This window comes from Phacochoerus africanus, chromosome 5, assembly GCF_016906955.1.
Source record: "Phacochoerus africanus isolate WHEZ1 chromosome 5, ROS_Pafr_v1, whole genome shotgun sequence".
Lineage (NCBI taxonomy): Eukaryota > Metazoa > Chordata > Mammalia > Artiodactyla > Suidae > Phacochoerus > Phacochoerus africanus.
This window is the reverse complement of record NC_062548.1, coordinates 11,637,201-11,664,401: the sequence shown is the minus strand read 5'-3', so window position 1 is coordinate 11,664,401 and position 27,201 is coordinate 11,637,201. Positions and strand designations below refer to the sequence as shown.

General features: G+C 45.1%; 1 protein-coding gene across 3 annotated transcripts in view; it reads right to left on the bottom strand.

Annotated features, from left to right (window-relative positions):
* Positions 1-23,664: 23,664 nt before the first annotated feature.
* The window catches only part of HIP1 (huntingtin interacting protein 1), a 162,815-nt gene continuing 159,278 nt past the window's right edge, over positions 23,665-27,201 (bottom strand). For all 3 annotated transcript variants that reach the window (XM_047779837.1, XM_047779838.1, XM_047779839.1), the window contains one exon: positions 23,665-27,076. Coding sequence is in view for 1 of the 3 variants with exons in the window: in XM_047779838.1 (XP_047635794.1) it covers positions 27,006-27,076 (71 nt within the window). In the remaining 2 variants the exon portion in view is untranslated. The remainder of the gene's footprint in view (positions 27,077-27,201) is intronic.

Genomic DNA, 27,201 nt, shown 5'->3' with positions numbered 1-27,201 from the left:
AGTTATTTTAACTGTATTCCATATGTTCAAAAAGTAAAGTGGCAATATGGAAAAATACAACAAGCAGTAATGGCCCCAAACTTTCCAAACGTAATGAAAAATATAACCCCACAATTCTGAATATCAATCCCAAGTACAAGAAATATAAAGAGTACTGTAACAAGTCACACCAAAGCCAAACTGTCAAAACCAACAATACAGAAAAAATTCTAAAGAAAAAAGAATGTTACTTAGAGAGGAACAAAGATAAAAATGATTCTAAATTTCCTGTTGGAAACAATGCACATAAGAAGACAGTATACTAACAACTTTAAGGTACTGAAAGGAAAAAAAAACCCTGTAAATCTAGAATTATATGCCCAGCAAAAACATCTTTAATATGGTTTCTTCAGACAGAAAAGCTAAAAGAATTCATCACCACTGAACTAACTATAAGAAATGTTAAAGAAAGTCCTTCAGGTAGACAAAATGATCCCATGTGGAAATCTAGATTTACACAAAGGAATTAAGAGCAGTGGAAATGGTAACTACATAGGTAAATATTTATGACTTTTTCCTTATTTTATTTTATTTTTATTTTTATTTTTGTCTTTTTGCCTTTTCTGGGGCCGCTCCCGTGGCATATGGAGGTTCCCAGGCTAGGGGTCCAATTGGAGCTGTAGCCACTGGCCTACGCCAGAGCCACAGCAACATGGGATCTGAGCTGTGTCTGCCACCTACACCACAGCTCACAGCAATGCCGGATCGTTAACCCACTGAGCAAGGCTAGGGATCGAACCCACAACCTCATGGTTCCTAGTCAGATTCGTTAACCACTGAGCCATGACGGAACGCCTCCATATTTTAAAAGCATAATCGAGTGACATAAGCAAAAGAGAGTAGGCAGCTTCATGCTCCCAATCTCCCCCCAGAAACACTAAAAACAAAGCAGTAACTCTTAGAACCAACTTTATCAGAACTCTGGAAAATAATCAAAGTTTACAATAACCAAACAAATGCTAAATCAAGAAAATAACAATTTTAAAGTGGTGGAAAGCTTTGTGGCATTTTTACTTGCTTTTCTCCTACCCACTCCCAGGCTTGGCAGCAACCTTGAAGACAGAAACCTGCATTCCCATGTGGGAATCTGGTCCCTGGTTCCATAGGGAGCAGAGTAGACCTTTTTTTTTTTTTTTTTTGGTCTCTTTAGGGCCGCACCCACGGCATATGGAGGTTCCCAGGCTAGGGGTCGAACTGGAGCTACGGCTGCTGGCCTATACCACAGCCGCAGCAATGTGGGATCCAAGCCAGGTCTGTGACCTACACCACAGCTCATGGCAACATTGGATCCTTAGCCCAATGAGCAAGGCCAGGGATCGAACCCGCATCCTCATGGATACTAGTCAGGTTCATTAACCACTGAGCCATGATGGGAATTCCAAGAGCAGAGTAGACCTTACTTTGCTTGAAAACATAGAAAGGAAAGCAAATCACACGTGCTTGGTGCAAAAGTTTACAGCTGAGATACACAATGGACTGCTGTTAGGAACTGAACTGTGTTACCTCAAAATGTATATATTGAATCCCAGCTACCAATATATATAATTGTATTTGGAGACATAGCCTTTGAAAAGGTAATTAAAGTTAAAGGCGGTCATATGAGTGGGGAGCTAATCCAGTATGACCAGTGCCCTTATGAGAAGAGGTGGAGGAGTTCCTGCCATGGCATAGTGGGTTAAGAATCTGAGTGCAGCAGCTTGGGTCGCTGCAGAGGTGCAGGTTTGATCCCCAGCCCAGCGCAGTGGATTAAGGATCTGGCATTGCCCCAGCTGTGGCGTAGCTTGCAGCTGTGGCTTAGATTCAGTCCCTGGCCTGGGAACGTCTATATGCCACAGGTGCGGCCATAAATAAATAAATAAATAAGAGGTGTGTGTACAGAGAAAAGGCCGTGTGACTTTACAACAAGAAGGGGGCCATCTAGAAACCAAGAAGAGAAGACTCAGGAGAATCCAGCCCTACTAACACTCTGATCTGGACTTCCGTCTTCCATCATCCAGAACTGTGAGAAAATAAACTTTTGTTGTTTAGGCCACTTAGTCTGTGGTATTTTGCTAAGGCAACCTCCAAACACACTAATGCAGACCGTCTAGTCTGGGAGGAAAAGCTGGGGAGTGTTTCCCTGGGAAATCAGGGCATTTACAAGCATCTATACATAAGAGGATTTAGAAGGCCAGGTGAATGCCCAGGCAAGATGCATGCTCAGGAAATACCTGACAAAAAGGGAAACAGACTCACAGATAGAACAAATCAGTGGTTATCAGCGGGGAGATGGGCAAGATGAGATAGGGGATTAAAAGGGACAAACTACTATTTCTAAACTAAATAAGCTACAAGAATATATTGTATAGCACATGCAATAGAGCCAATATGTGATAATTTCAAATGGAATATAACCTATAAAATATTGCATCACTATGTTGTACACCTGAAACTAATAGAATGTGGTAAATTAACTATACTTTAGTAAAAAAATAAAAATACTAGTTTCTAGCAAAAAAAGAAAATACCTGACAAGACTTTGAGTTGATCCCTAGTATCAATATAGGCCTGGCTAAGTACTGAAGAAAAGCCATATGTCCACTGAAATTATCCAGTCTGAGGAGCTGAAACAAAGTGAAAAGAGAAAAAGAGAGCTCGGGGACACCATCAAGAAGACCAACATATACATTATGGGAGTCTCAGAAAGAGAAGTAGGAAACAGGAAGAAAGACTATTTGAAGAGATACTGGTCAAAGATCTCCACATTTGCTCAAAGACATGAATCTGCACATCTAAGAAGCTCAATAAACTCCACATAAAATCACCTCAAAGAGGTGCACACTGAGACACAGTATAATCAAACTGTTAAAAGACAAAGTACAAAAATCTTGAACTGTGGAAAATAGTTTGGCAGTTCCTCAAAAGTTAAATATACAGGAGTTCCGTATGACTCTACAATTCCACTCCTAGGTATATACCCCCAAAATGGAAAACATGAACTCGAAGAGATATCTATAAACCAATTTAAAAATATGCAGATTTTAAAAAGAGCAAAGCAACACAAATCAAAACCACAATGAAATGTCATCTCACCCCTGTCAGAATGACTATCACCAAAAAGAACATGAATAAGGAAGTTCTGTGGTGCCGTGGGTTAAGGATCTGGCATTGCTGCAGCTGTGGTGGAGGTCTCGACTGCGGCACAGGCTTGATCCCTGACTTGGCAACCTCCCTGTGCCACAGGTGCAGCCAAAGAGGAAAAAAACAAAACAAAAATAACAAATGTTGGTGAGGATGTGGAGAAAAGGGATCCCTTGCACACTATTGGTGGGAATGTAAATTTGTGGGGCCACTGTGGAAAACAGTATGAAGGTTTCTCAAAAAAACTAAAAATATAACTACCCTATGTCCCAGCAATTCCACTCCTAGGATATATATGAAAAAAATGCCAAAAACCGCTAATTTGAAAAGATACATACACCCCAATGTTCACAGCAGCATTATTCACAATTGCCAAGATATGGGAGCAACCTAAGAGACGAATGGATAAAGAAGATGTGGTATATACATGCAATGAAATACTCCTTAGCCATAAAAAACAAAACCATATTCAATGAAATATTATTCAGCCGTAAAATGAAGGAAATCCTGCCATTTGCAGCCACATAGGTAGACTCTGAGGGCATTATCCTAAATGAATTAAGTGAAACAAAGACAAATACTGTATGATATCACTTTTATGTGGGAATCTAAAAAATACAACAAACTAGTGAATATAACAAAAAAAGCAGACTCACAGATACAGAGAACTAACTCGTGGTTACCAGTGGGGAAAGAGAGAAGGAGAGGGCCAAGAGAGGGGCAGGAGGTTCAGAAGTATAAACTATTAGGTATAAAATAAGCTACAACATGGGGAATATAACGAATGTTTCATAACTTTAAACGTTATAAATAACTAAAAGGTTATTTTATAACTACTATAAACTCTAAAAATTCTAGGTCACTCTTCTATATACCTGTGACTTACATAATGCCAAACATCATCTATACTCCAATTTTAGAAAACGGACAAAGGACTTGCATAGCCATTTCTCCAAGGATATACAAATGGCTTATGTGGTGGGTATATATGATAAAATATTATTCGGCCATAAAAATGAAGAAAATACCACCTTTGGCAATAATGTGTATGAACCTTGAGGGCATTATGCTAAGTGAAATAAGTCAAACAGACAAATGCTGTATGTTCTCACTTATGCACGGACTCTAAAAAAGCAGAACTCCAAAGTGGAGTGTGGAACGGTGACTACCAGGGGGAGGGGAAAGGGGAGATGAGGGTTAAAGGGTACAAAGCAACATCTCATGTACACGAGGGGGCTCTGATGCACGTTACAGTGAATACAGTTAACTATATTATGCGGTATAACCATGTAAGTCAACAAAAAAGACAATGGAGTAACAAAAATTGCTGGAGTGAGCCGAAAGAATGCAGAACCAGAGGGAAACAGAAACAAAGGACCAATACAAAACAGAAAGATGATAAAAGCAAACCTAAAACGTCAATCACAGTAAAAGTAAATAGTCTAAACACTGAGATTAATTTTTTTTTTCTTTTTAGGACCCCACCTGCGGCACATCGAAGTTCTCAGGCTAGGGATCAAACTGGAGCTGCAGCCACACCAGATCTGAGCCACAGCTGCAGCCCACACCAGATCTGAGCCACATCTGTAACTTACACCACAGCCCATGGCCATGCTGGATCCTTAACCAACTGAGCAAGGCCAGGGATCGAACCCGTATCCTTATGGATACTAGTTAGGTTCATTACGGCTGAGCCGCAAGGGGAATGCCTCTAAACACTAGAATTAAAAGATACAGTAAAAGCATCTGACAAAATTCAATACTCACTCATTATTAAATTAAAAAAAAAAAACCTCTGGCTTCCCATTGTGGTGCAGTGGAAACGAATCCAACTAGTATCCGTGAGGATGCAGATTCAATCTCTGGCCTTGCTCAGGGGGTCAGGGATCCGCTGTTGCTGTGAGCTGTGGTATAGGTCTAAGATGTGGCTCTGATCCTGGGTGGTTGTGGCTGTGGTGTAGGCCAGCAGCTGTAGCTCCGATTCAACCCCTAGCCTGGGAACCTCCATACGCTGCGTGCGGTCCTAAAAAAAGGAAAAAACAAACAAACAAACAAACCCAAAAAACAAAGCAAAACAAAAACTGCAACTGAGGGAAATAAAGGAAGTTTCTCAACAAAATAAAGGACATGACATATTAAAAAGCTTACAGCTAACGTCACACTTATTGAGAAGGTAAGGATGTCCATTTCATCAGTTTTATTCAACATTGCCAGGGCAATAAACTCAAGAAAAAGAATGAAACGATATACAACTTGGAAAGGAAGAAGTAAAAATGTTCTTTATTTGCAAGTGACATGATTATGTTCACAGAAAATCCTAAGCAATCTACAAAAAAATTGCTAGAACTAGTAGTGACTTTAGCAAGATTACAGGAAACAGTTGATATACAAATATCAATTGTATTTCTACCTGCTAGCAACAAACACTTGAAATTTTATATTTAAAAATACAATACTAGGAGTTCTCGTCATGGCTCAGTGGTTAACGAATCCTACTAGGAACCACGAGGTTGTGGATTGATCCCTGGCCTTGCTCTGTGGGTTAAGGATCCATTGTTGCCGTGAACTGTGGTGTAGGTCGCAGACGTGGCTTGGATCCCGAGTTGCTGTGGCTGTGGTGTAGGCTGGCATCGAGAGCTCCGATCAGACCCCTAGCCTGGGAACCTCCATATGCCGCAGGCGCGGCCCTAGAAAGACAAAAACAAAATCAACCCCCCCCCAAATAAATAAATAATAAAAAATAAATAAAAATACAATACTAGAATTTCCCATATGGCTGCAGCTGTGGCACAGGTCACAACTGCAGCATGGGTTTGATTCCTGGCCTGGAAACTTCTACATGTCATGGACCCAGCCAAAAAAACAAAACAACCCCTCCCCCCAATTATAACAGCATAAAACATGAAATATTTAGAGATGAATTTAACAAAATACGTGCAGGACTGCTACACTAAAACATTACACTAAATAAATTTTTTTTCTTTCTTTTTTGGCCACTCCTTGGCATATGGAGTTCCTGGGCCAGGAATCAGATCTGAGCCACAGTTGTGACCTAAGCTGCAGCTGCAGCAGCAATGGATCCTTAGTTCACTGTGCCAGGCTGGGGATGGGCCCTGCATCCCAACGCTCCCAAGACACCATCAATCCCATTGGGCCACAGTGAGAACACCTGTAAATCATTTTTTTAGTCATTAAAGAAGATCTAAATAAATGGAAGAGATATATGTTCATGGATTGGAACAGTCAACATTGTTAATCCAGCTGTTCTCTTCACAGTGATGTATAGATTCAGTGCAACCCTAATGAAAATCCCAGGTTTTTTAAACTAGAAACTACTGACAAGCTGATTTAAAATGGATATGGATATGCAAAGAACCCAGAATAGCCAAGTCGATTTTGACAGAAGAAAGAATCGTTAACAAAATTGGAGGACTTACACAACCTGACTTCAAGACTACAGCAACTAAGACAGTATGTTGGCATAAATACAGGCATATGGCTTAAGGGAACAGAAGAGAGAATCTAGAAAAAGACTAACATATGTGTGGTCAACCAATGTTCTATATTGGCATCTCTGTAATTCAACAAGGAAGATGCTGGAACACTGGATACATCTGTTATCTATTACTGCACAACATATTACCCCACAACTTAGTAGCTTAAATCAAGAAACACTTCTTATCTTACAGAGTCAGGAATTTGGGAGTGGCTTCAGTAGGTGCTTCTGGCTCAGGATGTTTCAGGCCGTGGCAGTAAGGGATCTGCTTCCCAGACAGCTCACTCGCCTGGTTGTTTGGAAGAGGCCTCAGTTCCTTGCCAGCTGTTGGCAGAAGACCTTGTTTTCCTACTACAGGGACCTCTCCACAGGGTGGTTTAAGCGTCCTCACCACGTGGCGGCTGGCTTCCCACAAAGCCAGTGATCCAAGGAGAGCAAGCAAAAAGCCACGACACCTTTTAGGCCTTAATCTCATGTCACACACCATCATTCCTACTGCATTTTACTCTGTAAAAATCCAAGTTTCATTGGAACTGCAACACACGTTAGATTTTGTATTGTCTGCGGCTGCTTTCCACCACAAGAGAAGAGCTGAGTAGTTGTGACAGACACCATATGGCCTCTAAGCCTAAAATATTTACCACCTGGCCCCAATTTTATCATCTGCAGTGCTTGGCTTAATGTCTTCAACATATATGTGCTAGTGCTCATAAACAGTGCCTGGTGGTTAGTTTGTTCAACAAATATTAGAAGAGCTCTTACTAAATGCCAGGTATATCCTAAGTGCTGATTATATACAGCCAACAAGACAGAGCTGGTTCCTAAACTAATCTTTGCTGCAGAGGTCCAGGTTGCCTCAGGTCTAATACTTAGAGCAGGACCTAACTGCGCTGCTTCCCACTAGAGGGCAGCCTAACGCTTGTCCACAAGAGCATGGGAATAATGTTACCTCCAAGAGCCTCACACTATCAGTGAAGAAGAGCCATAAAGGACAAAATCCCAAACTACCTAAGATTTTAATTTACTTTCTCAGGGTGTTGTTAACTGAATTAAAAAATGGGTCATCTGTCTTTGGAACTCCTACTTCTTCACTCTTTCCACTCTTCCCTGCAGAGGTGGCATGAATCATGCCAGGCCCCATCTGTCACTTAAAAATGTGACCGAGGAGTTCCCGTCGTGGCGCAGTGGTTAACGAATCCGACTAGGAACCATGAGGTTGCGGGTTCGGTCCCTGCCCTTGCTCAGTGGGTTAACGATCCGGCGTTGCCGTGAGCTGTGGTGTAGGTTGCAGACGCAGCTCGGATCCCACGTTGCTGTGGCTCTGGCGTAGGCCGGTGGCTACAGCTCCGATTCAACCCCTAGCCTGGGAACCTCCATATGCCGTGGAAGCGGCCCAAAGAAATAGCAAAAGACAAAAAAAAATGTGACCGAAACAATCAGGTGCATCGCTCACTAACAAACCAGTCAGGGTGGGGAGAAAGACAAGATCCTGAGGGATGGATGGCTCACCTAGTGAGCACAGCAGGCCAGAAGCAACTCTGGGAGCAGGAACACAGGCGTGCGGGCTTGCAGACACCAACCTGGGTGTCTACCACATTAAGAGAAGAAACACGTAACCTTCTAGACATGAGCTTACTATTTATTGCGCCCCCACTACCTACTCTGTACTACACAGGATATGGCAATGAGGACTACAGCCGCAGTCCCACTCCTCAAGGAGCGTGTAGGGTTTTTTAATTAAAAACTTTTTAATTAAAATATAGTTGATTTATAATGCGCCAATTTCTACTATTCAGCAAAGTGACTCAGTTATACACACACACATATATTCTTTTTTAACTATTATTTTCCACCATGGTCTATCCCAGGAGATGGGACAGAGTGCCCTGTGCTATCAGTAGGACCTTATCGTCTATCCATCCTAAAGGTAATAGTTTGCATCCACTAACCCCAAACTCCCAATCCATCCCACTCCCTCTCCCACTGGCGACCACAAATCCATTCTCCATGTCTACGAGTCTGCTTCTGCTTTGTAGACAGGTTCATCTGTGCCATATTTTAGATTCCACATGTAAGGGCTATCACATGGTATTTGTCTTTTTCTTAATTCACTTAGTATGAGAATCTCTAGTTGTATCCATGTTGCTGCAAATGGCATTATCTCATTCTTTTTTTATGGCTGAGTAGTATCCTATTGTACAGATGTACCACATCTTCTTAATCCACTCATCTGTTGGTGGACATTTAGTTTGTTTCCATGTCTTAGCTATTGTGAATAGCACTGCAGTGAACATAGGTGTGCGTGTATCTTTCTGAATTATAGTTTTGTCTGGATAGATGTCCAAGAGTGGGACTGCGAGATCATATGGTAGTTCTATATTTAATTTTCTGAGGAACTAAAGCATGTCGTTTAACTGGGTAGTCTCAAGTAGCTAGAAAAACACTGCAAATACCAAAGTAGTAAAGACTTGGTTACTAATAGCATAAGAAACCAATAAAGACTGCAGTGGCATAAAACAATCATTTTATCATCCTCGGGGATTCTGATTCTGGTGGACTGGCTCCAACAGAACTTTCGGCTCCACAACATCTGAGACCTCAACTGGGAAAACTCAAAGGCTCGGGGGGACTGACGGTAGCAGGTTGGAATCACTGAGGCATCTTCTCTCACACACTAGAGGCTGTCAGCGGGACATCTATTAAATTGTGGGCCGGGGACATGTGCACATTTCTGCTCCATGCTGTCTCTCCACATGGGTTAGTTTGGGCTTCCTTGGAGTACGGCGGCTGAGGTCTAAGAGCCAGCATTCACAGGGAGAAAGGTGGACGTGCACAGCATTTGGATGATCTAGCCTGGGAAGGTCCATAGAGTCACTTTTTTTTTTTTTTGTCTTTTTAGGGCCGCACCCACAACATATAGTGGTTCTCAGGCTAGAGGTTGAATTGGAGCTGTAGCCACTGGCCTATACCACAGCCACAACTACGCCAGATCCCAACCACGTATGTGACCTACACCACAGCTCACGGCAAGGCCGGATCCTTAATCCACTGAGCGAGGCCAGGGATCAAAACCGAAACCTCATGGATACTAGTCAGATTTGTTTCTGCTGAGCCACGACGGGGACTCCCAGAGTCACTTCTGTTCTACTCTACGAGGTCAAGGCAATCACAAAGGTCAACACAGGTTCAAGGGGAAGAGACACACCTCTCACCTCGTAATGGAGGAAGCTTTAAGGTTACAGTGAAAGAAGAGCATGCGTGATGGGCGACATTACTGTGGCCATCTTCACGACGCCCACTGCCACAGGCTGTCATGACAGCACAGGATGGCGGTACACCCCACACTAGGGTCAGTCGGCAAAGGCCTCTGTGAGGCGGTCTTGTCTTCGGCTGAGGGGGTGAAGTGCTAAGAAAGAGCAGTAAGTATAGGCACCACTAGGTGTAAAGGTGTGGTCGAAAGAGAAGCTGGTGAGTCTGCATGCTGTTTCAGGGTGACGAGAGCAGAGGGGGCAAGGGGAAGTGCTGAGGGAGGACACGGAGGGGAGATACCATGTGTCCTGGCTCATGTCCTACGTGCTGGGCCCCCTGAGAACGGGAGCGGCCTTCGGTCAGCAGTGTTTTAGGAAAAGAGAGACTGGAGGGGACAGAAGTGGGCAATGACCCCCCCCCCTCCCCAGGCGGGTGAAATGGGGGAGAGCCGCATGGTTTAGTATCTCTCCTTCCCCAGAGGCCCCAGCGTGGAAGGTAAAATTGAATCTGCCCAAGACTCATCCAGATAAACTAAGGAAAGGCTGGAGAAATACCTATACCTGAAGCAGCTGTGAATAAAGAGACCGCACAGGGTGTGTCAGCGGCACAGTGGAGGTGGGCAGATCCCACAGGGGTACAGTTAAAACCTTAAGTTGCCACCACGTAAGCACCCTCCATTCAGATCAGTGACTAAAGGGATTTTTTCCCCCTCATCTTATACTTTGGATTAAATGTGTCTGCAGCTAATGGTCTCCAGAGTCAGATTTTAAGAGTTTGTAAAGAATGGATACTGTGCATCACTGTTCAAGTATTAACACATTGTATCAGACAACATAAATATCTGTAAGCAACTGAGGAGGGAAAAAGCCAGCAAGGTAAGTAGGGACTAGATCATGAAGGACCTTGAAAATTGGGTTAGAGTCTGGCGTGTGTGCTTCTCTAAACATACGGGAAGGTGACAGTTGCTTTTCAATCCACCTGCAGAAGTGACACAGATTATGTGGGTGCTAAACTACCTACCACATGGCTTTAAGCTTCTGACATTTTGCTCTTCCTGCTACTACATGAAATGCTTTTACTCACCTGGGGAAAAGCTACGTATCTTCTAAGACTCAGCCTGTTACTAATTCTGTGAACCCTCCCTTGACCTCAACCCTATGGCCACTCCCCACCTTGGTGGCCCTGCTCGCTTACACAGGCGATTCCATTGCGTTTATGTGCTTAACTGTGCTCATTCGCATATCTATTATTCCCCACTCTGGGCTCTGGGCTCTCTGAAGACAGGGATTGTGTCTTATTTGTTCACCTTTTGATACTCCACGTGGTGATTATGCAATAAATGTTCACATGAATGAATTTCCTCTTCAAACTGAAGCTACCAAGAATCTGGCTTCCCTACTTTGGAGACCATAGACAGTTGAGGTTTCTTTTACTGGAAGCTGAAGGGTCTAACAAACACCATCGTGATGTAAGGACTGCTTATTCTGTGCCAGCTGCTGTTGTTAAGGGCCTGACATGTATCAGTCTATTTAATCTTCCCAACAGCCCTATTGCAAGTTCAGCAAGGGTTGAAAAGGCGGAGGCTGACCACCTGGAGGAGGGGGCCCAAGTGGACAGACGAAAGGAGGAAGATCTGGAGAGGTCTCTGAGCCAGAGTCCCAAGGCAGGGAGCTGAGGAGTAGAGTTCTTCAGGAAGATGGTGCGGGTTGTGTACTGGGGTTAGGTTTTCACCAGCCACTGAGGTATGGACCCATGGGACAGAGGCATAAACAGTACACAAAACGGGTAGGATTTTTCATTGTGTAGGAACAAGTGTACTGTTGCTAAAATGAGAAGTTACCCTCTAAAACTTATTCAGAGAACAATTTAAAACGCCTTATGCTGTTTCCAGTTCCACAGAAGATGGAGCAAGCACATGCCATCATCTTCCTCTTGCTAGTTACAACCAAAACTCCTGTTCAAAATACACAATACAACTATCAAAAAAAAAAAAAAAAAACCCAAAAACAAACCTCTTGAAAGGTGGAGAAAGGAAAGCAAACTGACTGGGGACTCATAGGATGACTCAGGGCTGAGTTCCCTGGGTGGTCTATTTGTCTGTTTTGCTTCCTACATATTTTGGTTTGGGTGTTAGAGCAGTGTGCAACTAGAACATGCCAACAAGCCCCTCCTAAAACAAAATAAACCCATTCTCTCCAACAACTGACCAGGAAGAGGGTAGCTCTGCGGACTGGCATCCTTTTGACTGCCACAACCCTACTCCAGGAAAATACCACAAAAGATCCCATACCTTTCCCCATCCCCATCAGGCACTGCTGGGACTGTGGGATGAAGCCCTGCTGACCATCCCCACCTTGGACCAACAAGGCGGAGGTGGCATCTCTGCCCGCCCCACCAGGTACTGGAGACTTGTGGGCAGGAACCTTGTTGACTGTCCATAACCTGCACTAATAATAGTAAAAAGGTGGCAACCCATCCACCCTCAAATAGAGAGTACGGAGCTAGAAAAAGGGATTCTTTAAACACGTGTATGAGATACTGGTCATGTCTTCCCAAGCAGGGTGTGCATGAAAACAATCAGTAGCAACACAGCCAAAGGTCTGAGAACTGAGCTACGCTGTGGAATACTCCAAGATTTCAAACTGACCTCTGGGTAGCCCAACAAGTAGGGCAGGCCAGAACTGCCAGAACTGCTCTGCAAAGGTTGTGAAAATGAAACCAATCTTCAAACCAGAGCTCACAAAATTGGACCAGAGTGTGCATTCTGAATATAAACATACTGACACTGACTTCCTGCTACAATAGAAAATTTACATAAACATAATATTCAAACATATGTGAATATAATATTCAAACATATGTGCTTACTCCATAATATTCAAAATGTCCATGGTAAAATAAAAAATTATTCATACTAAGAACCAAGAAAAACAACTCAAATGGGAAAAGGCAAGCAACAGGTGTCAACTGTAAGGTGACAAAGATATTACAATTACTGAACAAGGATTTTATTTTTATTTATTTATTTATTTGGCTGTGCCTATGGCATGTGGACATTCCCAGGCCAGGGATCGAGCCTGTGCCACAGCAGTGACCTGAGCCACAGGAGTGACAATGCCGAATTGTTAAACCGCTAGGCCATCAGGGACTCTATAGAATTTTTAATGTTTGGTGGATGAAGGCAAAATTATAACATCATCTCATGTGATTCTCAGTATATATAGAGGTAAATTTTAAGACAATGTTGTAGGAGTTCCCGTTGTGGCTCAGCAGTTAACAAACCTGACTAGCATCCGTGAGGACGTGGGTTCGATCCCCGGCCTCCCTCAGTGTGCTCAGGTCACAGGCGCAGCTCGGATCGTGCAGTGCTGTGGCTAGTGTAGGCCGGCAGCTATGTCTCCGATTAGACCCCTAGCCTGGGAACCTCCATATGCCGAGGGTGCGGCCCTAAAGAGACAAAAAGACCAAAAATATATACATACATACATATATATGGTAAAAGAAAGAAACGGGACCTAAAGGTCCCTTTACATTCTGCCTAAACTGGTAAAAGTTGATAATATAACCTATTTTAAGTATGTGTAATATAATCTCAACAGCAACCACTGAAAACCTACATGAGAAAGCTACATTACAACTTTTAGGAGTTCTTGCTGGGGTGCAGTGGGTTAAGAATCTGACTGCAGTGGCTTGGGTCGCTACAGAGGTTTGATCCCTTTAATCTCCAGCACAATGGGTTAAAGGATCTAGCTTTGGCCAGCTGTGGTGCAGGTCACAGCTAAGGCTCTGATTCGATCCCTGGCCCCGGAAATTCCATAGGCCACAAGTGTGGCCATAATAAATAAATAAAAATAAAAATTCCATAGCTATATTAAAATGATATGCTAAAAAATGTTCAAGTAACCCATAAGCAGGCAAGAAAAGAGAAAAGGCGGTGCAAAAAAACAGAGGGAGCAAATAGAAAACTGGTAAAATAGCAGACTTAAATCCTAACCAATCAAAATTATATTAAATGTAAATCATCTAAACATACCAATGAAGAAAACAGATTATCACAATACATATTTTTAAAAATCATGACTCAGGACGAGTTCCCATCATGGCGCAGTGGAAACGAATCTGACTAGGAATCATGAGGTTGTGGGTTTGATCCCTGGCCTCGCTCAGTGGGCTAAGGATCCAGTGTTGCTGTGAGCTGTGGTGTAGCTCGCAGATGCGGTTCAGATCCTTTGTTGCTGTGGCTATGGTGTAGGCCAGCAGCTGTAGCTCCAATTAGACCTCTAGCCTGGGAACCTCCACATGCTGCACGTGCGGCCCTAAAACGACAAAAAGACTGGGGGAAAAAAAAAAAGACTCAGGAGTTCCCAGTGTGGTGCAATGGGATAGGCAGCATCTTGGGAGTGCTGGGACGCAGGTTCAATCCCTAGCCCGGCTCAATGGGTTAAGGATCGGGCCTTGCCACAGCTTTAGCTTAGGTCTCAACTGTGGCTTCAATCTGATCCCTGGCCTGGGAACTCCATATGCTGTTGGGCAGCCAAAAAAGAAAAAAAGAAAATATGCCTCCGAGTGATTTCACACAAAAGGAAAGAGTAGAAACCAGGCATTGGTCCCTTCACTGAAGCAACTGTTAAGCTACAAAGAGTAAGTGGAATCAGTGGAATCAACCATTCTGGAGCTTGGACCAGAAACTTTTAACAACTAGAGTTGTCCTTATAACAATGAAGGGAAAGGTTGCCGATCTTTCACAAGTGAACAGCATGTGCAAACGGACACCATCCCTCATTTCTCAGACATGCTCCAGCTGTATGGATAGCAGCCTGTGTTCCTGAAGAAGCTGGCTGATGCCAGAGCAGGCGGTAGAAACACTGTCCTCCAAAACTTTCAGATTATGCAGCTTGATCAGTCTGGTGGATCCCTGAGGATCAGCACAGATGGTTGCCCTTGATTTGACCCTACTGGCAGCTTTGGTTCTCCAGGGCATCTCTCAGATTTAGAGAGACAGAATACCCCTCCCCTATCTCCCTATTTAGAGTCAAACATGTAAGGAAATCTGTCATGTCAGTGACTGACTGCAGAGAAAACAGAACAGAAACTTCAGTGACCACACAAAAACAAGGAATACATATTTTGAACAGTTTGTGAAAGTATCAGATAGCTCCAGTCCTTAACAAGCAAAAACTAGCAATCCTTGATGAGTAAGAATCATGTTTTGAGAGCTACCACATTATAACACTTAGAATGTACAGTTCTCAACAAAAAATTTTATTTTTTATTTAAAATTTTTAGGGCTACTTCTGTGGCATAAAGAAGTTCCCTGGCTAGGGGTCCCAATTCCAGCTGCAGTTGTTGGCCTACACCACAGCAGGCCAGATCCAAACCCCATCTTTGATGTATACTGTGGCTTTTGGCAATGCCACATCCTTAACCCACTGAGTGAGGGCAGGTATCAAACCCACATCCTCATGGACACTATGTCAGGTTCTTAACCCACTGAGCCAGACAGGAACTCCCTCAACAACAACCAAAAATTGAAGGAGTTCCCATTGTGGCTCAGTAGGTTAAGAGCCCTACCAGTACCCATAAGGATGTGGGTTCCATCCCTGACCTCACTCAGTGGGTCAAAGGATCTGGTGTTGAAGAAAGCTGCGGTATAGGTTGCAAAGACAGCTCACATCTGGCATTGCTGTGGCTATGGTATAGGCCGGCAGCTGCAGCTCCAATTTGACCCCTAGCCTGGGAACTTCCATTTGCCACAGGTGAGGCCCTAAAAAGAAAAAAAAAAAAAAGAGGCAGGAAAGTATGGACCATTCACAAGAAAAAAAAATTTGACAAAAATTTTCCCTACAGAGGCCCAAATATTGGACTAACTAAACAATAACTTTATTTTTTTATTTAAGAATCTTTTTTTTTTGTCTTTTCTAGGGTCACACCCACGGCATATGGAGGCTCCCAGGCCTGGGGTGTAATCGGAGCTATTGCCACCAGCCTGCCTACCTGAGCCACAACAACATGGGATCTGAGCCGCGTCTTCGACCTACACCACAGCTCACCACAATGCTGGATCCTTAACCCACTGAGCAAGACCAGGGATCAAAACCACAACCTCATGGTTCCTAGTCGGATTCGTTAACCACTGAGCCACAACAGGAACTCCTAAACAATAACTTACAGCAACCATCTTAAACATTCTCAGTGAGATCGGGAAACTATGGACAAAGAACTAAAGGAAATCAATAAACAAGAATATCAATAAAAAGAATGATATAAGGAAGCAACCAGAAATTCTGGGCTGAAAATTACATTAACTGAAGTGAAAAATTCACTAGAGAGATTCAACAGCAAATTTGAGAAGTAAAAGAAAGAAAGGATCAGCAGACTTGAAGATTGATCTTTTGAAATTATCCAGCCCGAGAAGCAAAAAGAAAACTACAGGAAGAAACCAAGAAAAGCCTGGGAGACCTGTGGGAGAGCTCTAAGAATGCAAAGAGCAGAAGGATGGAGATAACTGTAAAGGACCCAGCACCTCACAGGGTAAAAGGCCTAGAGAATGGTTAAGAGTCAAATCTGACAGTTTCATGCCTTAGGGACTGTGGTGAATTTAGTGAACATACAGGAGGTGGGAGATTAGGAAAGAAAGCAATCATTATGACTTCAGATTTAAAGAGTCTAGGAGTTCCCGTCGTGGCTCAGTGGTTAACTAATCCAACTGGAAACCATGAGGTTGCGGTTTTGATCCCTGGCCTTGCTCAGTGGGTTGATGATCCGGCGTTGCCGTGAGCTGTGGTGTAGGTTGCAGACGCGGCTCAGATCCTGCATTGCTGTGGCTCTGGCGTAGGCCGGCAGCTACAGCTCCGATTCGACCCCTAGCCTGGGAACCTCCATATGCCGCGGGAGCAGCCCAAGAAATGGCAAAAAGACAAAAAATAAAAAAAATTAAAGAGTCTAAAGTGTGAAAAAAAAAAAAGCACTAAGGCTGCCCTACAAAAAAGATAAAATGCAGTCCTAGAGCTTTTGTAGTTGAGAGCATTTAAGGAACCATCTAAACCACCCTGTAACTGAGGAGATGGTGTAGCAGACCAAGAACTGCTAGAAGAGAACCGAGAACGGGACCCTCAAGCAGAAACCAGCGAAGCAGCAGCGGGCAGAGAAGACTGAAAGTCTCCGAGGAGGGGCATCGCGGGACCCAAGAGTACGGGGAGCACAGCAGCCAATGACGAAGGCCAAGAATGATCGACTGCGGTGGCGGTTAAGCAACAAATGCTGTGCACCTACTATGCGCTGTACTGCCTTGTAATTATGACGTGCTTGCCAAACCCAGACACAGTGCTCGGCGTCCACCACATCATCCGAGTCAAAGACCGCTGGTGACCAGGTCTGAGTGGAGCCTGGGAGGCCCGTGGCCTAGGCGGCCTGAAGGCGTGAAAGGTACTTACCCGACTGCGCACCTCCAGGCGTTGGCGGACCCACGGCCCTTGCGACCGGCCAGCCCAGGCGTCTGAGGCCTACAAGTCTCCGACGTGCATCAGTCCAGGCCGCGAGGCCCTGTCCCCGCCCTCCCTGACTAGCCTGCCCAGAGCGGGCCGAAACCGCGTGGCCCCAACGTGTACCAGGCGTCTGGTGTCACTGCGGGCAACTCCCGCGAGAAGGGCACGGGAGGAGGCGGTTGCCAGGCAACGGGGAGGCTGCTCCCAGAAGGCAGTGGGCCTGCGGAGTCAGGTGGAGGCAAGAAGAGCGCGTCGTGAGCCTATCCGACTGCATCACCACCTTGCAGACCAGGGAAATCCAATTCCTTGGTAATATAACCACAGTTTCCAATTATGTCCTAGTATAAGGAGAATAGATTCTTAGCAAACTTATGCAAATAACTATATTGCCGGGAAGAGAAAAATGTTCACTAAGAGTTTTTGAATTTTGGGCAGATAAGGTAGGGAGTAAAATTATATACACATATAAAAATATATATTCTTTTTGCATATTCTTTCCTATTACGGTTTATTATGGGATATAGAATATATAGTTTATTGTTACAGTACAATTTTTCAGTGTTGCAAAACCCAAATATCTTTTGTCTCCCTGTAGAATTTAAGAAGCCCAAACTAAATAAACTTATGGTCAGCAATTAATGTTTCAGTATTTTATTTTATTTGGAAATGATCTAGGTAATCATTGAATATCATTTAATTGAGAATAGCTTTAAAGTTTCAAGTTGTCAAAAAGATTTTTGAACCTATTTTGAAGTAGACATTATAAAACACAATTATTGAAAAGTTCGTTTATAACTTTTTTCATTTTTATCTATTTGCCTCTTGTTCTTAACAGTTTTGAAATAGCAATTCAGTTTTAGAATTCGCTTAATTGCTTATAAATTTCATAGACAAAGTTAGCCATTTTAAATTATTATTATTATTATTATTATTTGTCTTTTTGCTTTTTCTAGGGCTACTCCTGTGGCATATGGAGGTTTCCAGGCTAGGGGTCTAATCGGAGCTGTAGCTGCCAGCCTACACCACAGCCACAGCAACGAGGGATCCAAGCTGCATCTGTGACATACACCACACCTCACAGCAATACCGGATCCTTAACCCACTGAGCAAGGCCAGGGATCAAACACACAACCTCATGGTTCCTAATCAGATTCGTTAACCACTGAGCCACGATGGGAACTCCTAAATTATTTTTCCTACTGACAAATTAGTTATGTACCAAAAATATCACAAAAGCAAAGATCCTTAAAAGTTAAATATAAATTTTTAAATTGCCGTGCTTGACCCATCATTTTATTTGTATTGTTAATTGTGTTCTTAGGTTGGATTTATAGTTTTATAATCTCATATATCTTGTAGAGATAACATAAACTTGTCTGACATTATAAACCTAGGTGGGAAAAAAATTGTATGTCTGCATTGTATTTAATGCTGACAATTCCAAAGATGTACCTGTTTTTGTTTTGCCACAACAATTTTGAGGCTAACTTTTTTTACTAAAGATTTATCCCAGATCATGTGGACTTAAAAAATTTGGGGGGGGGTTAGTTTCTATACCTCTCATTTATCTCTAAGCCCATTCAAATAGAAATCCTTTGATGGATTTTAGAACTAATTTGGTAATACCATCCAAAGGCAGAAAAATATCACCTATACATAATACATGCATAGACATACACACAACATACAGACAAATGCAGAGATCTTTAGCTTTCATTTTATTTATTATTTATTTATTTATTTATTTATTTATTTACGGCCGTACTTGTGGCATATGGAAGTTCCCCATCAGGGACTGAATTTGAGCCACAGCTGTGACCTATGCCACACCTGCAGCAATACCTGATCCTTATTAACCCACTGTACTGGACTAGGGATTGAACCTGCACCACTGCAGAGACAATGCTATACCCCCAACCTCCTGTGCCAGAGCAGAAACTTCATATGCCTTTCATTTAAAAATTTTATCCATGAGTCAGTAAACTTAGTAATACAAACTCACTGGTTTATACTCAGTTTATATTTTTCCCCAAATTGTGTTTCTGGCAAATGGACAGGTTGAGTTTACCTATTCAATATGAGGGCTAATTCTTTTTACCAATATTTGCGGAGCAGTTTTCTAAGATTTTCATTTACCCTGATAGGTACACAGCATTTATGGAGGCTGAGAACCACGTCTAATGACTGTCTGGATGTCGCTGAAGCTCATGAGTGGATAAAATACTCAGCCTCTGCAATTAGCTTTTTTCCTTTTCAGGTAGCTGCTTTTGGGGGAACCTCTCGTCTCTTGAGAGCAGGGGCCTAAAGTTCAAGTGGCTGAAGGGCTGGGGTAGAAAAAGGTCTGGCAGAGTTGGACCAGGGATGGAGGAGGCAGTGGCTTAAAGCGGGGTCAAAGCAATGGTAAGGAAGTGATTGTCAAGGGGCCAGCATGGGGAGAACTCAAGTCTCCTAAGAACCCAATGAAAGGAGTTCCTGTTGTGATGCAGCTGGTTAAGGATCTGTGGCGGTAGAGTAGGCCGGCAGTTGCAGTTCAGATTTGATCCCTAGCCTGGGAACCTTTATATGCCTCAGGTGTACCCCCCGAAACAAACCCAATGAAGTTACAATTGTCCTCAGCAGAATCGTGTCAACAAGGAGGAAGACAGGTTTCACGAATCACGTAGTTGGCAGAGGATCGAGAAGGGGCTTTCAGTTGACAGATATTCCCAGGGAGGAGCAGGACAAACAGAACAAGAGAGGCCTTAAAGAATGGCTCCTATCAGGATCTGACTATTACCGTTCACTTAGGCCAACTTCTCCCTACAGTGTTCTTAAAAAAGAAAATTCAACTCTCTTTTTCTTTTTACAGCCACACTTGTGGCATGTGGAAGTTCCCAGGCTCAGGGCTGAATCAGAGCTGCGGCTGCCGGCCTACGCTACAGCCATGGCAACACGGGGTCTGAACTGCATCTGTGACCTCTGCTATAGCTTGCAGCAATGCTGGATCCTTAACCCACTGAGCGAGGCCAGGGAGCAAACCCGCATCCTCAGGACCTTATGTCAGGGTTCCAACCCAGTGAGCAGCAATAAGAACTCCAAAATTCAACTGTCTTATTATCAGCTGAGCTCAACAACAAATATTCCTGGAAGTGTTGAATCTGCCCCCCTCCCACCTCTCTTCTGTTTTTACAGACCAAAAGCAAGGCCTCTGGTGGTCTAGAGGTAAGGATGCGGTGCTTTCATCACTGTGGCCCAGATGTAATTCCTTATCTGGGAATCGAGATTCCCACGTCAAGTTGCTGCATGCCACAAGTCAAACCTCCCACCCCAAACCAACAACAAACAAAACAGAAACACCCCAAAGGCATATCTATGCCCACTGACTCAAAACTGAAACGAGTTAAGACTTTTATGATGTTACAGTGGACACGAGAGGGCTCCCCAAAGAGGGTGCAAAGATGCATGCAGTCCTCCCAGGATCCGGAGCCACTCCCAAAGGGAGCTAAGAGAAAGGACTCATTGTTTTCCGCAGACAGCTGGGAACAACTGGTAGGACGTTGGCTCCAGCGGGGTGCAGCCTACATTTCTACGCAGCCATATTCTCAGGGCTCCCACCCGATAGTTGGCCTCCTGAACAGGCAAGAACTGATTGTCACACTTTGGCAGGAGGAAAGCCACGCCAAGCTCCCAAGGACACAAATCGAGACCAATAGGAAAGCAAGATCAATAACCAGTGGCCCCCCCAAATCAAATTTGACCAGTGTCACAATCCAAAGAATTCCTTATGGCAAAATGTTTTTCTTCTAGTAATCTGAATTTGAAAAGGAAGTGACAGGGAGATGTTTCTTTCTTTTCCTCTGTCAACTGGGCCCTACAGACAGAGTTCTGGGAAAGCTGCCTTTACTAAGAACTCTTACCTTTTGGCGGTTTTGGTCAGTTTTCCCAGGATCCTATCTGCAGGTTCCAGAGCAAGTGAGGGATCCCAGCCATGCCTGTGCGGCTGCCAGAAACGATAAGAAAGGGAAAAGGTCACTTCCCTTTACCCTTCCAACTTCTCAGCTGGGCCCTTGTAACAAAGAGCGACGAACAAGAGAAAAGCACACACATTCATTTGAAATACGTTTTACGTGACCTGGAAGCCTTTATAAAGGGAATGAAGACCTAATGAGGCAGTCACACCTGAGTGCTGCCATCCTTGTCACAGCTGCAGCAACGCTGGATCCTTTCACCCACTGTGCCCGGCAGTGAACCTGCGTCCTGGGGCTTGGAGAGACACCGTCTATCCCGTTTGCACCAAAGGGGGAACTCTGAGGAAGCTTTTCTCTAACCCCTCCTTACAGGCTCTCAGAAACGCTCTGTCCCATTCCTTTACTGCACTTCCTCCAGTTGTAGTTAGACGCGTGTCATTGTGGTTATCTGATTATCCTATTTGTCTCCCTCCATAGCCTGTAAAGCTCCAGAAGGGCAGGCCCATGTCTATTTTTGCTCCCCACGGTGTTCCCAGGGCCTGGTGGAGTAGATGCTCGACAAGGAATAATGACTGTGAATGCAACTTTTGAGGACAGGGACCAGAAAGGCTCCATTGGAAATTTCAGAGCCTGCACAATGAACAGCGTTAAGGCGGCAGTGTACAAAGAGAGTTCATTTATCCACTCCCAGGTGGCTAAACGTACGTGAGGTCACGTGTTAGAGGCTGAGGGTCACCATGGTGAGTGAGATTCAACCTCATGGCTTTAAGTCATGACGGCACGGTGTAATAGCACGCTTCCCTTATATGCCCATGGCTTAGATTGCATCCAGGCTACCCTCCCACTTGCCCGTTCCAACCTTTTGTTCATTGTCACTCTGGCAGGGCCATCCCTCGGCCCCAAAGTTTGGCTTCTGTCTGGAAAACCCCCTTTTGTTGTGGCATGGCGGCCATAAAACATTCTGGTGGTCTGACCTCACAACTGCCTGTAAGAAATACTCTGCTGGCCAGAGTGACCAGCTACTCAGGCTGCCCTCCTAGAACTGGCGCCTGGCTGCAGAGCTCTGGGAAGACCCCTCCGGTGAGGGGGGGTGTACCACAGCCTCTGGGAGGTCTGGGCAAGGTCATGTACAGGTAGGGGGAGAAGGGACTTCAAAGCTTGGGGTCTCTGTTTGCCCCAGGCAGTCCCTCTGGCTGGCTTTCTGGACCTTTCAGCTTCACACTTAAGCTCCAGCTGTGACACAGGAACCATCCGTTCCATCAGTGGGACTGCAAATGGAGCAGCTCACCTTTGCACCCTGCTGTAGAGCAGAAAAACCCGGCCATAAGCCAGTGTTCCGCACTTTTGTATTTATATCCACATCATCTTCCCCGCTGGCCACTTCACCATGATTTTCCTTCTGTTTCCCTGATTCTTTGGCCTCTTTTGTTACAGACTCTAGCAATTATTCGCTTCATTCTCTCTGTACTTGATGAGTCATCTGGGCAATCCTCTGGCTTACCAACCCCAGGCCTTCCCCATCTCTCTCCCTCCCTCGTGGGTCTCCTTGGCTTACTACACTGGTGGCATCAGGTTACACCCAATCCTGCCAGGGAACATCGCCATGCAGTCGGCCCCATTCTGTCAGCTCCCTCTGCAAATCCTCTGGTAGCTGTGACTGGCTTGCTCTGAATCCTCTTGTGATTGGCAGCTTCTGGCTCTGAGCAGAATTTGTTCCATGCAATTTTAAGGTGGCAGATTATTTTTACATCTTTAGGGTGGAGAATGGACTATTCATAACTTGAGATCCCAGATTTTTTTTTTTTAGGGCCATATGGAAGTTCTCAGGCTGGGCGTCGAATTGGAGCTGCAGCTGCCAGCCTACACCATAGCCACAGCAACGCCAGATCTGAGCCACATCTTCAACCTATGTTGTAGCGCACGGCAATGCCAGATTCTTTAACCCACTGAATGACGCCAGGGATTGTACCTGCATCTTCATGGATACTAGTCGGATCCTTAACCCGCTGAGCCACAACGGGAACTCTGAGACCCCAGATTATATGCAGAGACCTGTCCTTCTGGATAAATTCTACTAGTATATTGGACACTTAGCCACTGTCTGTCTGATTTTTCCCAAGGAAAAAAAGAACGTACAGAGGACAGAAAAGGTCTATGGGGTGCTTTAAAGTATCAAAGGAAATGTGAAAACTTGTACACTTTGGAAAATGTCCTATTTTTAAGACCTATTCCCAGGAGTGCAGAGCTAAGTGGATTCAGTGAACCCCGGCTTTTCACTGGAACCCCAGACTTCAAAACCACTTTGGTTGGTCAGTTATCACTGCTCGTCTCCATTGCCAGGTTGAAATATTTATTGAAAAATTGAAAACACAGATGCAATGTATTATACAAAGGAAAGTCTTAATACCATAATAAAAGTACTGTTGGAAGGAACAAAGCCAGTGGCTACCTGCCCTGGGAAGGTAGGCACTCAGTGAAAAATGAAACCCATTTATAGAAACTATTCTAATGGCAAATTGGGGGAAAAGGTTAAAACAGAAGAAAAACAAACCCGATCCCATCCCTGCAAACCTAAAAGTGGAAGTTTGCTGTAAGTTTGAGACACCTGTGTCATCACCAAGATTTATCTGAACCCCCTCGGTTTGTCCCTATGAGTAGTTATCAGCTTAATTTAGGGCCTTCAAACCTGAGGTAGTTGAGGGGCACCTGAAAGACATGTCTGGAAATCACCTACTCTCAGAATCGGACCCAACGATGTTTGACCAATTGTTTCACGTTGCTTTGGCTCCTGGGGCGAGAGGCTGAGTTTTCACTGTATTTGGTCTGGACCTGGGAGACTAGAGCAGCAGAGAGCTGGCCCAGTTCGCTGTGTGGATGGCTGGCAGGCCCGAGGTGGTGGTTTTCTACGTGACAGGCAGTGTGGTCTCTGAAGGACCAAGGATGGCAGAGAGGTCCAAGCCGGACTGGGTGCGAGGCCAATGCTAGGACGGAAGGCTTTCGTTGGCGGGATTTCCAGAGATTTGGAGAGGTGATAGAAGGTAGCAAGAACTTTGCCACTTAATAACAACCAGGGCTAAGTGGAGCCAGGAGACCCTGCTAGACTAGGAAGCTGGCCGGACAGCTCCTTGGTGAGAGGCTGAAGCAAATCACCCAGACTGAATGCCATGCACTCAACCCCCCATGGTACCTGGTGTAAACCCTGCCGTCTGACCAAGAAAGGATGCTCCGAACATTTGGGTCTTCCAGCCACTGGGTTAAGGGCTCAAATTCAGGTGGAATCCTAGGGGTCCTGCTATAGGCAGCAGGATCACCAAGAGTCTAAATTAGAGTCTCATTTAAACTCCTTGCTCAGATATACATAACCCCATAGAGGCAGGTCTTCCTATTTTGTGTCCCCTTACTATATATATATATATATTCATATCCTACTCTAGAGGTTATCAGACTCTGTATGACACAATAAAAATAATGGATACGGCTGTATTTCGACCTCTCATCAACCCCAAGCCATCATTTTGTTGTCCTGCCTTGCTATGTACGACTCACTGGCACTGACCCATGAGATTGCACTCACCAGTGATGTGCAGTGACTAATTTCAAAGGCTGTGAGGTTCATTTTTGGCCTTGGGATGTGATTCTGGTTTTAATCAAGAAGGTATTTCACACCCAGGATAACACACTCATTTTTAGAAGAGCCGAGGTGGGACATGTTGCTTGTGGCTGGAGAATGGACGAGCTTTTACATGATTCTGGCAGTTAATTATACTAATTCTGACATCTGTTTCCTTGTGTGAGACTGAATCAGCCTATGCTCCTGTGGAAGTGCCTTCTTAATCGTTTTATTACTCCAAGTAAGCCAGGGAAGGTTTTCAAAATACCGTGGTTTCTTTGTACAGGGAGTGTTCACTCTGAACTGGTCCGACAGAGTAGATTCCACCCCCCACCCCACCCCCCGGTAATTTGGGAGCACAGAGGTCTGAATGGCTGAGATTCTGGAAGTGAGGACCAGCCACCTTTGGAAATGTTCACCCATGCCGAGAGCAAGCCAACTGGCTTAATCGGCACAACGGGGCCAGGATGCTACTACACACTATCCCTCTGAGCCTTGGATGCAAAAACGCTGAGCACAAACAAGTATTAAACATTAAGACCGGTCAGTTTCTATCCCTGTCGTCTCTCTGGCCCAGTATGGAGATCACACTCGGAGTCTCGTGATCTGAACTAATGGAGCAGATTGGGGGGGCGGGGTGTTCCTTAGAAAATGCACAGAGAGGGAGTTGGGGGGTGGATTTAGGAAGGAGGGGAGTTGTGATTCACAGTGATCAAACAGGAGTCTCACGACCTGTCACGTAGCAACCCTCAGCCATGTTCCTTGGGGACAGGTCCTGGGAAGTGCTAGTCTGCTACTACCTAGGAGCTGCTACAGATAAGGAAGGAAGACGTTGTGCGTCCAAGATCGGAAGGGCACTTAAATGCTGGGTCCGCCTGGAGGTGAGGACGGGCTGGCCGGCTGCCTGTCTCCAGACACTGTCCCTGCCTCCTCTGTCCTCATCCTGTCCACAGGGCATCGAGGGCCCGGGACGTGCAGCTGGAAGAGGGCAGAGCCAGTGGTCCCCCTCTCTCGTTCTCCCTGACTCGGATGCTCTGTCTGAGGAACGTTCTGGCTTCGAGATCCACACCGGTAAACAGATCGGGATGGCATCTTGGCCTCGTTTCCGATTCTTGAAGACGGATGTACTCGGGCAGCGACACAAGGCTTGCCAGAGCAGCACCTGAAATCCCGATTGCTCCAAGCGTCTCTTTGTCGGCTGCTGCTGAATGGAGGTTAGTAATAAATATTCAAGGTACCAAACCAAGCCCAGGGTTCTCTCCTGCCGGGAGCAAGTCTGCCTGATCTTCTGGGTCTGTGGATTAGGTAGGACATGGGACTCTCTTCTTCGGATTCAAGAAGATGCCAAGATGGGCATCTGGAGAAAGGATTTGGAAACCTGTCACGTGCTCCTCTTAGGGCCCTGCCTGGGTCTGAAGGGAGTGCCAACTTGACGTGGCATGGAAGAGTCCTTCTGGAGGAAGAGGCGTGGCTACTCTCACCAGCTCTGTTCCAGCAGGTGGCACGCTTCTGCAGCCAGGGTCACAAGGAATTCCCGGGAGAGGTGGTCTCCTGAAGACCTGGGCTGCACGCGCCCTTCCTCTTCCTCTCTGCAGCCCCTCACTTGTGAAGGGGAGCGGAGGCTTTCAGCTGGGCTCCAGCGTTAGGAAGGAAAGGCACTCGCTCTCCTTCTGCCTTTGGAGGAGAGCTGTGGCCCGCCCGACCCCGGGGAGTGGCCTCGGTGGACCCACACTCGCTCAGCAGGATGCTCAGCGTGGGAGCCGACGGGGAGCACCACGGCGAAGCCTGGGCAGCACCATCGCTGTGCACTGCTGTGGTCAGGGGCCCCTGACAGCTCAGGGCTTCAGGGGTATTCCCCTGGGAGAGTTGGCTATACGAGTGAAATGTGGAAAAAAAACAAAAAAACAAAAACCAACCAACCGAAAAAAAAAAAACACCACCAACCAACCACCATAAGAAGCAGTGGGAATCCATGGAACTGCCAAAAGAGGGGGAGCACTGCCTTGACATTCTCAGCCAGGACACTCCTGCCGTTCTTCCACCTCTGTGCAGACTCAGGGTCATGTCCTGGTTTGGAATCCACCAGCCCTCCAATGCTCACAAGTTTGTGCAAATGATGAAACGGAAAAGACTGAGAAGGAAGCAAAAGAAAATGCAATGAGATCTTCCCTTTGTAGCTCAACAGCAGGAACAAGCCCCTCCGACAAGGACACCAATTGTTTGGGGGGTAAAACACCCGGCAGGATGGAGAGGGAG